Source organism: Phoca vitulina, unplaced genomic scaffold, assembly GCF_004348235.1.
Source record: "Phoca vitulina isolate PV1807 unplaced genomic scaffold, GSC_HSeal_1.0 scaffold5, whole genome shotgun sequence".
NCBI classification, from domain to species: domain Eukaryota; kingdom Metazoa; phylum Chordata; class Mammalia; order Carnivora; family Phocidae; genus Phoca; species Phoca vitulina.
In genome coordinates, this window is record NW_022589708.1 from 72545918 (window position 1) to 72561445 (window position 15528).

A 15528-nucleotide genomic window follows, 5' to 3' on the forward strand; every position below is an offset into this window, starting at 1 on the left:
GGCCATCGTACTAGTCTTATAATCAGTTCAGATAGTGTAACCTACCGCACAAAAAAAACCAGAAAGAATCCTATTAGTTTGAGTATGGTTCCGTGGCATTTTCTGAGTCACTAGATGGTTACTTCCTATTTGAGAGTACTGTGCTTTAGTATACTGAATCTCTCTCAGCACGTATGCAAATGATTGAGGAAGTAAAACCCCTTTAAAAACAGCAAAACATTACCTATAAGTGTATTGATTTAACTTTTCAAAATTATAAATGCAAAAAATAGCCTCAGAATAAATGCTGAAGGAAAATTGCATTTGTATAGCTGTGTTCAAGATTGTTTCATGGGAGAAACTCTTCGTTCCCTCTTTGGAAAACAGAAAACAACTTTTTTTCTTGTATTTTCTATAGCTATGATACCTCTTATCTCTTAAACATAGTCCTATGTAACATGATTTCATGCTAGACTCTGAGCGCCTGAAAAGCACTTGTCGTCTCTCAAGCAACTCATGGTCTAGAATAAATCGTTTCTTGACATGTGGTCCATAAACCATTTCTGTAGGAATCATCTGGGCAAATGTTAAAAATGTGGATTCCTGGCTCCCATTCTAGACATGCTCAACAACTGGGACAAAATGCCCAGATTCTACATTTTTCATGCCCTCTGGTGATTCCTCTCACGGGTCTCGATCCGTGTGTTACAGTACAGTCAGGATGGCTATGGAGTACTTGAAATGGGCTAGTCCAGATTGAGATGTGCCATAATTGTAAAATACACACTAGATTTTGAAGACTTAGTGTGAAAAAAAAGACTGTAAAATACCTCAATTTTTATGCTGATTATATGTTAAATTATAGTATTTTGGATATATCGAGTTAAATAAAGCCAATGATTAGTTTTTACTTATTTTTCTTTTTTATAGCTAACTGGAAAATTTAAATTACCTATATGGCTTGCATTCTGTTTCTCTTGGATAGCATTGGTCCAGGTGAAGGGGAAGAGTTGGGTGTTTTTTTTAACCTGGATTCTTCTCTGTTTCACAATTGATGTGCTGTTCTTCATACCCCCAAATTATTTATAACTGCTCCCTGTTTGCATTTTTTAAAAGGCTGTAATGCAGAGTTCCCATGGAACCCTCTGTCCTCTCTTGCCTTAACCTCTTAATGTTCAAAGCATTCACTTTTCAGTTAATTAAGAACTCAGTCTTTGGCCTGTGAGCTGACTGATACCCACTTCCCTGAATCGGGGTTTCTCAAAAGCAAACTATTGACATCTTGGGCTGAATAATTCTTTGTTCTGGGGGCTGTTCTTTGCACTGTATGATGTTTAGCAGCATCCCTGGCCTCCACCCACTGGATGTCAGTAGCAATTCCATCCCCAGTTGTGACAACCAAAAATATCTCTGGACATTGCCAAATGTCCCTGGTTTGGACAAATTGCCTGGGGTTCAGAACCACTGTCTCAGAAGGATCATCCCGTTGTCATAAGCTCTTACTCTGAATTATCAAACTTTTGAAAGTAGGCGGCCAGGGAGTCAGCCCCTGTCTTTCTACCGACTTGACCCCCACAGGCCTGAGTTGAGATGGGCATCAGTGGTATCAACATCCATTCCCTTCTTTGTATTGTGACCCCATGTCAGAGAAGCTCTTGGTGCTATGGGATTCTGTTTTGATCCTGATCCAAAGAGCTAGAGGATCAATTCGATTTAATTCAACAAATACTCCCTAAATATCTTCTTGATGGGCTTGATGTTCTGAGGGTATACAAGAATGGATACCACCCACCCACCCCCCAAAATTAGGCACATTCAAAGGCAAGAGGCACCTGGGAGATAATTCATTGCTCCTTTGCTGCTGAATTCTGGCACAAGCTCTTGAGTTTTTACAGAATCACTGTTTAGAGGGCCATGTCTCTGATATACAGGTCACGGACCAGTCTAATGGGCTAGTGAATTCCGTTTCATTCCGTGGCCACAGTCTGTTCCCTGGACCCCACGCAGTTAACCTGTACAGGTAGCTAAATGAATAAATCAGGACAGATCCTAATTCTTATAGCGTTCTGTGCCTCTTCCATTCATAATTACCTGGTAATATAGTTAACGTCTCTGTGTGATGATCTCACCAGTGAGTTTATCAGCTCCCCCAGAGGGGTGCTCTGTCATTCCTCTGTCTTTATACAGTACCTTGTTGAGGCAATGTGTATTTAATAAATGAATGAATTCATCATCACCCCTGGAAGTGGTGATGCATCGCCTGGGCCAGAATGAGTCAGCGGTTCCTTCTGTGCCCTGCAAGGACCACACACAAGACACTCGCACAACGCTCAACACTCAGAGTTTATTTTATTTAAAAAGTTCTTGAAGAGCTGCAGTATTTGTTGGTGACACCGATGCACTGGGTACAGTGTTTGTCGGGGATAATGGGGCACCGGGTATCACGCAGCATCATATGCGTCATGTAATACGCAACACAAAGGGAAAATGGAGCCTCCTTCTTCGTGAAAAAGATGCTCAAAATACTGAACAAAAAATGAATAATGAAAAATCTAAACGTAGCTTCCACTGAGTGCCCTGAATGGCTTTTGCTCTCCACACCAGGCTCTGTGTTGAGACAGCAGACTCCATTATAATCTGAGCTCTTTCCAATTTACTAATAAGCTAAAAGAATCATACAGTGAGCATCCTTTTCCTTACCACTTACGTTCAAAGGTTTAACCAAACCAAAATTTGTTTGTGAAGGACTGTATTTTAATCATGTTGCAACAGATGACTTTATTAGCAAAGTGACATGAGCTTGTGTAGCTGTAACTGAAAGGCCTCTGTAGGAACCCACCTCGTGAAAAAAGGCCATGGTGTGGTCATAGTGTGTGTGCCAGAGTCCGTCAGCTTCCCCACCTTCACAGCTTCGTTTCTCCTATTTACTTCCTCAAACATCACACCCCAAGCGTGAGGGCTTGCCTTTCTGTGTTTACATTTTATTCCACTGTAATTCTCTAGCAGTCCTGATATCTTGATCTTGCGAAGAGGTCCTAGGATATTCATCTGTTGTTTTGCATAATTTCCTGTCCCCCTAGACTTACTTACAAATGCTGAATCTACCTTAGCTTTTCCCAGTTTCTTGGTTAAAAAAAACCAAAAAACAAAAAAACCCAAGCCTTAAGATGTTAGAATTATTTAGTGATTCCTTCTGAAAGACTGTCCTTAGCTTGCCCGATCTCTGTGTTTTTCTTTTCCCTGGAGTATTTCATTTTCCACCTCTAGTAGCCTGGAGTTCTTCACACACCGAGCATTAACAGCGCTTACGGGAAACAGCAGTGTGGTGGTCATGTGAGTTCTGGGCGGTAAGATGCTGTCCTTCTCAAGAACAGATTAACAGAAAAACAGGCTCTCAAGTCAATAAACGATATGTAATTACAGAAGTGTATTAAGCCTCTTTGGAGGATTTTCTTTTTTCTGGAAAGAGATGGGCCTTGAATGCATATAGAAAGGAGGGAAACGTCGTGTGGGTTCAGTGAAGCACCGAGAGCCCCCAGCAAACCCTGCCCCCCTTCCCTGCTGCTGTTTGAGGGCAACAGGATTGTTCCTTTTCTCCCAAAGACCCCGCTCACTGAGAACAAAAGAAACTTCTTTAAACTCTGAACACATACCAGACAATGTGCACATCCTTTATGTGGATTACCTCGTTTAATACCCATAATTCCATTTTTTGAAAGATGGAAGCAGGCTGTTACTTGCCTACATGGGGCAAAATCAGTACCCTTCTTTTACTCTTGTTTTCTGAAATTGCCTTTTAAAAAAATAGAAATAACACCAATATCTCTACCTCTAGAGATTGTATTTCAGACTCTTTCTATGTAACCACCATGATAGGAACATATAAATACAGGTTTTTATGCAAATATGACATTAATTTTGCCATTTGTAACCTGATTTTTTTATTTAAAATATATCGTGAGCATCTCTCCATGGTATTAAGTATATTATATCTTACCCTATTTACATTATCATCTTAATGGCTGCATAGTATTCTGCTTTTAGACCATTTTATTTTAACTGACTCCTGTTGATGGGCATTTACTTTAGGTTTTTTTTTTCTTTGCATCTTTCTTTTTGTTTTAATGTGATTTTCTCACTTAGAGTATATGCCATGGTAAAGTTTCTAAATTTCTTTTATGTTCAAAATGATTACTGGACTTAATAAGCCTTCTGGTAATGATAATCTAACACATATATTGTGTTCAGTATAGGAGCTGGGCACCATTACAGACACGTCATAGAAAACTACTTAATAAAAATTTAATACAGTGTTCTCCCACAACCATATGAGGTCAATACTACTACTGTCTTTATTTTACGGACGAACCAGGTACAGAGAGGTTAAGTGACTTGCCCAAGGTCACACCACTGGGCAATGGCAGAGTTGGGATTCCAGCAACCTAGGATTCAGAGCCTACATTTTTGACCACCTCACTATACTGGCTCTGGACACCAAGTCATTTCAAAAGTATAGAAGCCCCAAACCCAGTGTGCAAGAAAACAAAAATGCAAGCAATGCAAGCATTTTCGTTGGTTATTTAGAAATAAAGTGTGCCTCCTGATGAGCTGTACCATGCAACACTTTGCTACTCAGTGCTTAATGGTTCTATTGCCCCAGGCTTGCTGACTCCCCTGAAATAAAATAAAAACGAGCAGGGTATTATTATATAGAGTCATATGAAATCATCAGCACCTTCCTCCCACCTCCTGACTATCTTTAACTTGGGGCAGAAGTTGGAACAGACCAGATTCAACTTCAGCCTGGCCGTGTTCCCCCAGCCCCGCCGCAGGTGCAGTCTGCGGGAGACAGAATCGCTGGCTTCCTGATCGGATGGATAGCGCTCGGTGCTGTGGAAAGCCACCTGCAATCCCGTCAGCTTAGTCACCAAGATACTGTTTCACTGTAGACTCCAACGTCCTGATCTCCTGTCTCATGCCAGCTGGCCATTTTTAGAAAAACCCTAAGGGGAAAGAGGAAGCTTTGAATCTCCTGATCACCTCATTGGTTAGTCCCCTTGGAATTCCCAGAGGAGGTTCAGTGACACAGTTGTTGCTCTTGATAGGGTTTAACTGTCATCAAAGGGCTAGGAGGGGGGCCCAAGCAGTCTAAAATTTGGTTTTGTGTTCAGGCTACTTAGGTGACCCATTTCCTACCTGGAAGAGTGAGAACATTTCAGATGCTCTCTCATCTATCCCATGGCAAATCATACTCCATTAAGATAGCACAGAAGACTTAGGAGGGAAAAAGTTTACAAAACATTTTGCTTTGGTCTGCATGATAATCACTAACTGTATGGGTAGTTTTTTCTTCAATCCAATTGATTGGTGCTTTAGGCAGGGTGCCTGGCCAGCCACACTGGCTTCTTTTTAATCTCCTTTCTTCTTTCTTTATAGGGTCTTTGACTATTGTCCATTGGGAATTAACATTTTCCCTTTTAGAAGCACACATCTGTCCCTTCTTGGGCCACTTAAACTCTGCCTTCCTAAAGTCTGGGAATCACAAGTAGCTACATTTGCTTTTCTCCCTAGTGTTATAATGGTGCACTCCCCCATCTTTCCATTACTGCGACTTCAGCAACCGTTTCCTTGTTGTCCAGTAGGTCAGGATAAAAAATTCCACTTTCTACTTCAGCCTTCTTGTCGTTAACAGGGCAAACAAATCAAACAGGGCAAACAAAAAACTTGTTAAATGCTCACTTTGATAGGCCAGAGAAATAAATCCCCTTCTCACTATACAAAGTCAGAATTACCCTTTAGCTTCGGAGTTAAGGGCACAGAACACTGGTGTCGAATAAACATGGGCTCCAAAGCTGCTCTATCAGTCAGTTGCTTGATGTGGGTGTTGAGTCTTAGAGATCAACAGGGATTTTGCTCTCTCCCTCTTCCATATCCAGCACAGCACAGGCTAGTTCTTTTTTCCTGGTGCTTCTTGGGTTTGCTCTTTCCAATCCTTTCCCATTTTCCCTACCTTAGACAGCACTTGTTTTTGCATGCTCTGAATTCTCAAATCTGAACTTTTACTTCTGCTCTCATCAGACTTCCCACACTCTACTGGAACTGCTCGTCTACCTTCACCACCAATGCGAAAATTCTGTGAGAACAGAAACTTACCTCTTGTACCTCACTGTTGTATCCCTGATTCCTCCAGTGAGTAGATTCAACCATTGATAGTAGAATGAATGAATGAACGAACGAATGAATGAATGAACGAATGAATGAATTCCTGTGTTACAGCAACTGCCTCCAGACTTCTCTCCAGTGAACTTTTCCTCCTGCCATCAGTCTAAACTACAATGCTGCTCATGATATTCCTTTCCTGATCAGGAATCTACAGCATCTTCCTGATTTCCCCATGAGTTTTGAATAATGAGGCTTGTTTCTCATGGTCCCTGATCACTTGGTCCCACCATACCCGTTCAGCCTTTTCTCCCACATCTCAGCTTGTGCTGCCCCCTCCTCTCCATGTGGCCACACTAGAATGCCCTTGCCTCCCCCTTGGATGCTTTGCTTTTGCCCTCTCCTTAAAACCAACTCATCTGCAAAGAGCTAGCTCAAGTCCTGCTTCTGTGCAGACCTCTGAACGTTTCTCATCTATATTGGCCTCCTCTGCCTTCTTTGATCTTCTATTGGCCTTTAGTTTAATTCTACCTATGGAAGTTTTGTCCACCCACCTGGTTTATGATATCTTTGAGGACAGGAGCCATATTTTGTAGGTCTTTGCATTCTACATAGCTCCTAGTTTAAGTCTGGTTTCCACACCCCGTGTCCTCCTGTTTACACTTCTACCCTGGCAATATGTTTTATTTATATATATTTTATTTATATATGTTTTATATATATATATATATACACACACACACACACACACACATTTTACTGTTAATAGGTTATATAGAGGTAGCCTAATTAAATATCTTCTGAACAAGCCTTAGATTTCCTTATTCTGTTTTAAGGGAATATTTTTTCCTATTTCTTCAATGCATGAAGGCATATTCAACAGCTCTTTGATCCCCCATCTCCCCTACACTATCCAATATCCTGCTATAACATTCAGCATCCTATATACCTGGTAGGCATGGTGGCTAATGCGCAATATGAAGTTATACATGTCCAAATGTATTGAGTGGTTGATGAGCACTCCAATTAGATACTAGAGCGTGCTGAAACCACCTAAAGATTTCTGTACAAACTCAGTGGATTTGAGCCCTCATCACTGTTAATTGCTACAAAAGTCAAGAGTTGGTTATAGGTCCTGCATTGGACCAATGTCAGAGAGCCATCCTTTTAGGAAGCAGGGGGATTATGGGCTCCTGTCCCTATAAGAGGTTCTTCCATGTATCTGGGAAGTCAGACAAGTCCAGGATATTTAGAACACTAGGGGCAGGAACCTTCTTGTCTCTCTTAGGAACCCCAGCCTAGAGGAGTGCTTCTCAACCTTTGATATGCATATAAATCACGTGGAGATCATCTTAAAATGCAGACTCTCAGTCAGAAGGTTTGGGGTGGGACCTGAAATTTTGTATTTCAAACAAGCTCCTAGATAATGCCAATGCTGATGTTACCTGGCTGTGGACCACACCACACTTAGATTAACAAGGGCTTAGCACACAGACACCCTTTTGCCTACTGGACTTTAGGGAGTCAGCGTCTCAAGGAAGACTCCCATGCATGCCGACATTCGTTTCAGCATCTCCTATAAGAATCTGGCTAAGTGTATCTTTAATTCTTTTTCAAACAGCATATCTAAGTTTTGCAACCATAAACACCAGCCAGGAGAATATATATTCCATGCAGAAAATGATGATGCCGAATTCACAAAAATGTTCACGCTGAACATAAGAAGTAAGTTAAATTATCAAGAAATTTCATTTTCATTTTATAACTCCTTCATTATGTATTAACTATGACCAGAAAGAGCTAAGCAATGGCTTAGAAGGGATGCTATAAGCTATTTTTATATGCTGAAGTATGTTGAAATTTTACTTCAAATCTACTGGCTTTATTTATATATAGATCTATTGATCAATCGATCAATCGATATATAGATAGATAGATATCTCTTTCTATGTTCATCCTTTGAAGCTAAGATACTTCATCCTTTGAAGCTAAGATACTTCTTCCATGTCCTCTCTGAGCGCACTTTAGTGTAGTGTCTCATTGACTTTGGTACTTTGAAAGGTCATGTTAAGGAATAGCTAAAAGTCACATTACCTGCCATTTGTCTGTCTTAGTAATTTCTGTTTCTTTAAAAGAAGAAGATATAAAAAGATGAGAGTACATTTCGTTGGACTTTTTGTAGGTGTTTCTTCTGAAGCCAAGAATCAATTTGATTCTTGGGGGTAATAGATTTGCACGCCTCCGCTCTCCACAGGAGGGGCCTGGCAGTGGAAAAGTAGTGTTCCGCAGATGGGTGGTAGGGTTGCTGGACAGGAAATTCCATACAAGGGGCAGAAAGGGAATAACCAGAGGGCTTGAGTCATCCTGCATATGAGACACCCTCACCGAGGCGCAAACAGCTTGGAGTGGACAGGCAGCCTCGATGAAGCGAACGCTGAAGCCGTTTCTGGAAAGTCCCATACCACAGGAGCTTATTTTATGTGTTATTCTCTACAGGGAAACCTCAGGTGCTAGCCAAGACATCAGCAAGTCAGGCTTCGTGTTCCTCTGATGGCTACCCCTTACCATCTTGGACCTGGAAGAAGTGTTCCGACAAGTCTTCCAAGTAAGGAAGACATTGATGTCTCTTGTGTTGGAAGAACATAGAACTCACACTCTCTCTGACATATTGACTCTTTCTCATGAATACACTTTAAGAAGAAATGATGAAGTATTTAAAATGTTTGCCTTCTGAGTCAACCATAATTCTCAACGGTCACAGAGTGTTTCTGATAACTTTTAACAGCGAAATCCCTTTCCAACCTCCCGAGACCAACCCTAACTTCTAATCTGACGACAGCCCCACTTGCCTAACTTCTCTGTCTGCCATTTCTTTTCAGCTGCACAGAGGAGATCACAGAAGGAATTTGGAATAAAAAGGCTAACAGAAAAGTGTTCGGACAGTGGATATCAAGCAGCACCCTTAACATGAGTGAAGCCATGAAGGGATTCCTGGTGAAGTGCTGTGCCTACAATTCCCTTGGCACATCTTGTGAAACAATCCTTTTAAACTCATCAGGTAGACAGCAGTCGCTATTGTAATGTACCACCTCCAGGAATTCCCCACTAGAAGGCCGTCCCTGTCGTTGGCTTTTATTTGGGGAATTTCACCAGAGCACATAGGTTCGGTGTGTGAGACAAGAAGGCTTTTTGAGTCAAGCAAGAATCCCCACTGAACATATGCTATTTTGTAATTCAGGGGCAGAGTGACTTCTCCCTACGTGAGTGTGACTCACGCGTTACAGTGATGAAGGTAGAACCATAAACCCCAAGAACAGGAAGTTTCTACCGAAAGATTTAACTCCAGAGAAACTGATTTAGTAATTGGGGTCCCTACCATTTTACCTCTTGGTTGATCTCCTTCTGTTCCTTTAGCCTGCTGTTTTATACTTTTGAGTTTGTTTTTTTAGAACCCTCCTAATTTAAACAAGTCTGAAACCCGCCCGCCTACACTGAGAGTTGAGAATCACCAGCATCCCAAAACTAACTTCCCATTCATACGATACCTTCATCGGGAGAGCACAGAATTCTTTTTTTTTTTTTTTTATCTGACTTATGTATCCCGTGGGTTTAACTAGGTGTCATTTGTATAACCCTAGGAAGTGATTTGTAAAAATGGGGTCAAAATCATTCAAAATTTTCTAGAAAGGGAACTTGTCCTTTAGATGAACATTGCCTGATTTTCTGTGGGGAGATGAGTATCTGTCAAGTGCTTGTAAGGACTGCAAATGATGGTTTCTCAAACAGGAGGTGAGAGACGATAATAAGATTCTACTCCATCAACCAGGAACACAGGTTCATTGCTCGGTGACACTCTTGCCTTGCAGGGCCCTTCCCTTTCATCCAAGACAACATCTCCTTCTATGCAACAGTCGGGCTTTGTCTTCCCTTCATTGCCGTTCTAACCATGCTCATTTGTCACAAGTACAAAAAGGTAAAAGCAAAGGTAAAAATTCATCCCTGTTTCCCATTTCTAAGGGCCTGCCTGTTGCTAATTGACCCATTATTTCATCTCTGAAGCAATTTAGGTATGAAAGCCAGTTGCAAATGGTACAGGTGACCGGCTCTTTGGATAATGAGTACTTCTACATTGATTTCAGAGAATATGAATATGATCTCAAATGGGAGTTTCCAAGAGAAAATTTAGAATTTGGTAAGAATCGAATAGTCCCAATGTTTCTGTAACATTTCCTTTCTATTGGAAAACCTCTAACATGCCCTCACTCACCATTTGTCTTGCAGGGAAGGTGCTGGGATCAGGTGCTTTCGGAAAAGTGATGAATGCAACAGCTTACGGAATTAGTAAAACTGGAGTCTCAATCCAGGTGGCAGTCAAAATGCTGAAAGGTACAGTAAAGTGGGGTGACTGGGTGGCTCAGTCAGTTAAGTGTCTGCCTTTGGCTCGGGTCGTGATCCCAGCGTGGGGCTTCCTGCTCGGCAGGGACCCTGCTTCTCTCTCTCCTCCCTGCTTGTGCTCTCTGTGGCTATCTCTGTCTCTGTCTCTCTCTCTCAAATAAATAAAATCTTTTTTTTAAAAAGATTTTATTTATTTATTTGACAGAGAGATAGAGAGAACAAGTAGGCAGAGTGGCAGGCAGAGGGAGAGGGAGAAGCAGGCTCTCCGCTGAGCAGGGAGCCCAATGTGGGGCTCGATCCCAGGACCCCGGGATCATGACCTGAGCCGAAGGCAGACGCTCAACCGACTGAGCCATGCAGGCGCCCCAAATAAGTAAAATCTTGAAAAAAAAAAAGTGCAAGTGCAATGATGTCCACAATGATGCACAAAAATGGGAAGCATGGTCTCCAGCCTCCTCGTTTACTCTTTTCCATCATTTTTATGGTTGCTGCTTGCCATGCTTCAAGGCTAAAAGGGGACTGAGTTGGGGTTTGGGTCAACCAAGTCGTGAATATAAAATACAAGTCATGAACGCAAAACTCCATCTCTTCTTCCTCTTCTGGTTTTGTTGAGTGTTTTCAGCTTCAGTATTAGGGGGTACTGTTACTACAGGCAGATGTTGTTTTTCACATTTTGACACAGACCCTGGGTAGAAGAACAAATTGAAGCCCTCTGTATTCTCACTTCCCACTCGTGGCTTCATTACCTCCCACCTGGCATCCACCGCCATCCCTCCCCTTAGCATCACTCACTCAGCCAGAGCGCCCCAGTTGGCTTTTGCTGAGGGAATCAGCAACCTCCAACAAACCAGGTCTAATGGGCATCTTTTAGTCTTCATGCTGCTTGACTTTTCAGCATAGATTGGCACCATTGACTGTTTTCTCCTTTAAACCCTCTCTTCCTCTGGTTTCCATGTCACCATATTCTTTTGTTTTTCCTCCTGCCTCTCTGCCTGCTTCACAGTCCTCTTGCTGGCTCCTCGTCTTCTGCCCGGCTTTTTATGTGGGGTTCCTGAAGGCTTGCTCCTGGGCCTCCTTCCCTTTTCACTCCACACACTCTCCACAGGCTGTGCCAGCGACACCCATGCCTTCGTCCCGTGTACCAATGGTTCTCACAATCGTGCCTCCCTTCCGAGCCTCAGGTTATGTCCAAATGCTTGGGTGTCTCCAAAGTTTCCCTAATTCAGACTGAACTCCTCCAACCCTGGCCCTCCATCAACGCTCCCTGTCTGTGATTGGTTACGAGTACCAGTGACTCGCCACATTCCCCACAGTCAGGTGAACCAGAAACCGCCTTCATTCCAGCCCCCTACAAGCCATCCCTCTCAGGTTCCCTGCTTGGTGTTCCTTGAATCCATCCTCTCCTCATCTCTAGTCCGAATCTATCTCTCCTGAACGAACGGCTGCAGTAGCCTTCCAGGCCGGGATCCTTATGCACTCTTACCTCCTTTAGGAGTCTCTATATTGAAGCCCCAAGTGACGACAATGAAATGCAAAGCGGATCATTTTCCTACTTAATGTTGCCAGGTGCTTTTGATCACTCCCGAAGTAGTGTCCACAGCCCTGCGCGATCTGGCTGCCCACCTTCCCGTCTCGCACTCAGCACACTGGCCTTCTTTCAGTTCCTCCAGAACACCATGCTCCCTCCCATCCCAGGGCCTTCGTACAGGCCCATCCCTCTGCTCACCCTTCCCCTTTCATGCAGTTCTCTCCCACTCCTCCTTTAGATCTCAGCACAAATATCACTTCCCCAGGAAAGCCTTCTCTCACACCGCAGAAGAGATCAAGTTCCGTGCCGTATGCTCTGTTAGCTCTCCGTAGGCTTCTTTCCCATGCAATTTATTGCAGTTTTAGGGACATATTTGCTTAATTATCCTATTCATGTCTCATCTGCCACATTAGTCTGTAAGCCTTACGAGGACAAGGGTTGTATCTGTTTACTGTGTTTTCTGTATTTTGATCTTTGCCCAATCTATTACTTCAGTACAGAATGTTCTCCCTCCCTCCCCACTGTAAATTCACCTGGTGAACTCTTATTTTTCCTCAGGTCTCAGCACATGCATTTGGCGTTCCCTTCCATACCTCCCCACGGCTAGGTTAGGTGTCCCTCTTGTGTGACCCCACAGCACCCCCTCCATTCATTTGCCACTTTGCATTTATCACACTAGGTTATAATTGTTTATCTACTTGTCTTCCTTTTCCAGGAGACTCTAAACTCCAGGAAGACAAGGGCTGTGTCTTGTCTATCTTTCAGTCCCCATTGCTTGGTACATTGCCTCATACACTGTAGACATTCAATAAATACTTGTTCAGTGAAAGAATGGATAAGAATAAATGAAAGTCAGGTAATGAAAGTGCTTTGAAAAAGTTAAGTACCCCATAAAATATATTACTTGGTTGTGAGGAACAAGACATGGACATTTGAAAGCCATGGACCCCTATAAAACATGAAACAGCAGAAGACATGACCCATATTAGTGGGTCATAGCGCTCACAGTGAAGAATCTCACTCCCATGCCAAGATGTTGGTAGTAAGGATATGCCCAAGAGCTCACTAAATCAAAATAGATGGCATCAGTGATCTGAAAAAGTTAGCATAAAGGCTAGGTGTCTTCCAAGACAAAATAATGACACCTGGAAATATCGAATCAAATCTTCATTGAATGTAAAGAAAAGTTACTATGTCTGTAAGAAAGAATACATTAACAGAGGAGAGGGTGCCTGGTGCCTAGGGCTCCAGCACCCTCCTGGGCTGGAGTGCCCCAATCACCTGGGCACCTCACTCTCCGTGACGAGACCTTTGAGTTTATCAATAACTACCGTCATGCTATGCATCTAAGCAAGATTATGAGTACAATTTGCCAAGCTATCTAGACTTATCTTCAGGGAGAGAATGCATTAGCCAACGGATACATTCTAGCTTATTCTGCAGTTATGTTTCTCATGATCAATTAGTGAGTCTCTTGAGAACTTGGTTAGTGGGAATTGGTCTCTTTGACCTTCTCACCATTGGACCCATTGACAATTTTAAGATTTTAAATCTGAGGACCACAGGCTGGAGCCAACCTTGCTAACAGTCCTATCTTGTCTCTCTGTGTCCAACAAATCCAAGAGTCAAAAAAAAAAGTTATGTTTTTCCCTTCAGTATATTTATTAACTTCTACCAAGGAGGAAAAATCATGCATTTTGTTTTGTTTTATTTTGTTTTTTGAGGGTCAATATAAAGATTTTTATTTTGGTAAGTAGAGGAATGTCCAGTAGAAAGGCACATTATCAGACTAAACTTTTATACTGCAATCGTTGAAATTCTGTCTTAAACACAAGATGTTATTATTCAAAATTCATGAATTATTTTGTGCATTTTAAAATTTTCATGCAAATCTGCTCTGAACTGAAGAAAGTTTAAATTTATTAAACGATCTAAAATACCTATTTTGCTTCAGTTTTATATTTTTTTATGCTTTTCCATTGACAGAAAAGGCAGACAGTTCTGAAAGAGAGGCTCTCATGTCCGAACTCAAAATGATGACTCACCTGGGAAACCACGAGAATATCGTGAATCTGCTGGGGGCATGCACGCTGTCAGGTAATCAATTCCTGCTAAAAACATCTCATCAACAATATTTTAGCCAGAAGACAAAGAGGACGTTTGTTCTCAATTTTTCCTCTTTCCTCAGTCATAGTACGGGCCCTCAAACCCGAGCGGAGTTAGACAGTGAGCACTCCGAAATCAGATGGGTCAGTGTAGAGAATGCCTCTCTGGACCGGGATATGCCACATAATTCTAACCTGCTTAAAAACAACAACAGCACTGCAGGTACACTTTGTGGTGGTATCTCATTCTACCTGCTCAGAGGGAGCTTCTCCCCAGCCTGTGAAGCTGGCCTCCATGCAGTGGGGAGAATGGCCGCAGAGCTTGGCCATTGCCCAGTTTGGGCTGCTTCAAATAAGGCACAGCGAAGGCGGGATTTCAAACTTCATTTTCCCAGCACTCAGTGGAGCATGCGCTCTGATTCACTTCTGCCTAGAAGTACCGGAAAGACGTGCTCGCGGGTCATTCCTTCTGGGACGGGGTCAAGAAAGAAGAGAACAAGAGCAAATAGATCTAGGAGGCTGCTCGTGACCTGTATCTCCCTCCTCAGGCAAACAACAGATGGGCATAGATTTGCCAAGTGCGCACAACGCAGTTGGCATATTACTCCTGGTTAGTTGCAAACTGGAGAATCCAAGTGGCCGGGGGTTATTGGTGAGGCAGTGGACAACAAGGGCCCAAATGGAAGGCAGAAAGAGACCGCTTTCCAAAGGAGTTAGAGCCAAAAGCCGAAATTGAGTTTAAAGTATAAGAAGAGATAAAATCAGAAAAAGTTGTACTCTCCCCAAGTCAGGGGAAAAGTAGGTTCTCGTAGATGATGTCGTCTGCCACACAGACATCTGAGAGAATTATTTGGAATTTGTATACCTATAATGAAAATTCTATTTCAGGACCAATTTACTTGATTTTTGAATATTGTTGCTATGGTGATCTTCTCAACTATCTAAGAAATAAAAGAGAAAAATTTCACAGGACATGGACAGAGATTTTCAAGGAACACAATTTCAGTTTTTACCCCACTTTCCAATCACACCCAAATTCCAGGTAAGAGAAGTGGGCCAGGGTTTCACAATGATACGTTACAGAACACAGGCCCCGTATGATGGTTAAACACCCCGCACTGGCGGGTCTCTGAAAGCCAGAGTCCAGCATTGTGTGGTCTATGGGCTCTAAGATCTAGAAAGGTCACTTATCTTTTTTTTTTTTAAAGATTTTATTTATTCATTTGAGACACAGAGATAGAGAGAGAGAGCATGAGCAGGGAGAGAGGCAGAGGGAGAGGGAGAAGCAGGCTCCCCACTGAGCCAGGAGCCCGACGCGGGGCTTGATCCCAGGACCCTGGGATCATGACCTGAGCCGAAGGC

At 42.6% G+C, this 15528-nt stretch overlaps 1 protein-coding gene across 4 annotated transcripts in view; it reads left to right on the forward strand.

The window, feature by feature from the left end:
- The window catches only part of FLT3 (fms related receptor tyrosine kinase 3), a 110508-nt gene that overhangs the window by 78356 nt on the left and 16624 nt on the right, over positions 1-15528 (forward strand). For all 4 annotated transcript variants that reach the window (XR_004299258.1, XR_004299257.1, XM_032403282.1 and 1 more), the window contains 8 exons: positions 7760-7863; positions 8635-8743; positions 9018-9196; positions 10005-10111; positions 10198-10330; positions 10420-10524; positions 14048-14158; positions 15055-15208. Coding sequence is in view for 2 of the 4 variants with exons in the window: in XM_032403282.1 (XP_032259173.1) it covers positions 7760-7863; positions 8635-8743; positions 9018-9196; positions 10005-10111; positions 10198-10330; positions 10420-10524; positions 14048-14158; positions 15055-15208 (1002 nt within the window). In the remaining 2 variants the exon portion in view is untranslated. The remainder of the gene's footprint in view (positions 1-7759; positions 7864-8634; positions 8744-9017; positions 9197-10004; positions 10112-10197; positions 10331-10419; positions 10525-14047; positions 14159-15054; positions 15209-15528) is intronic.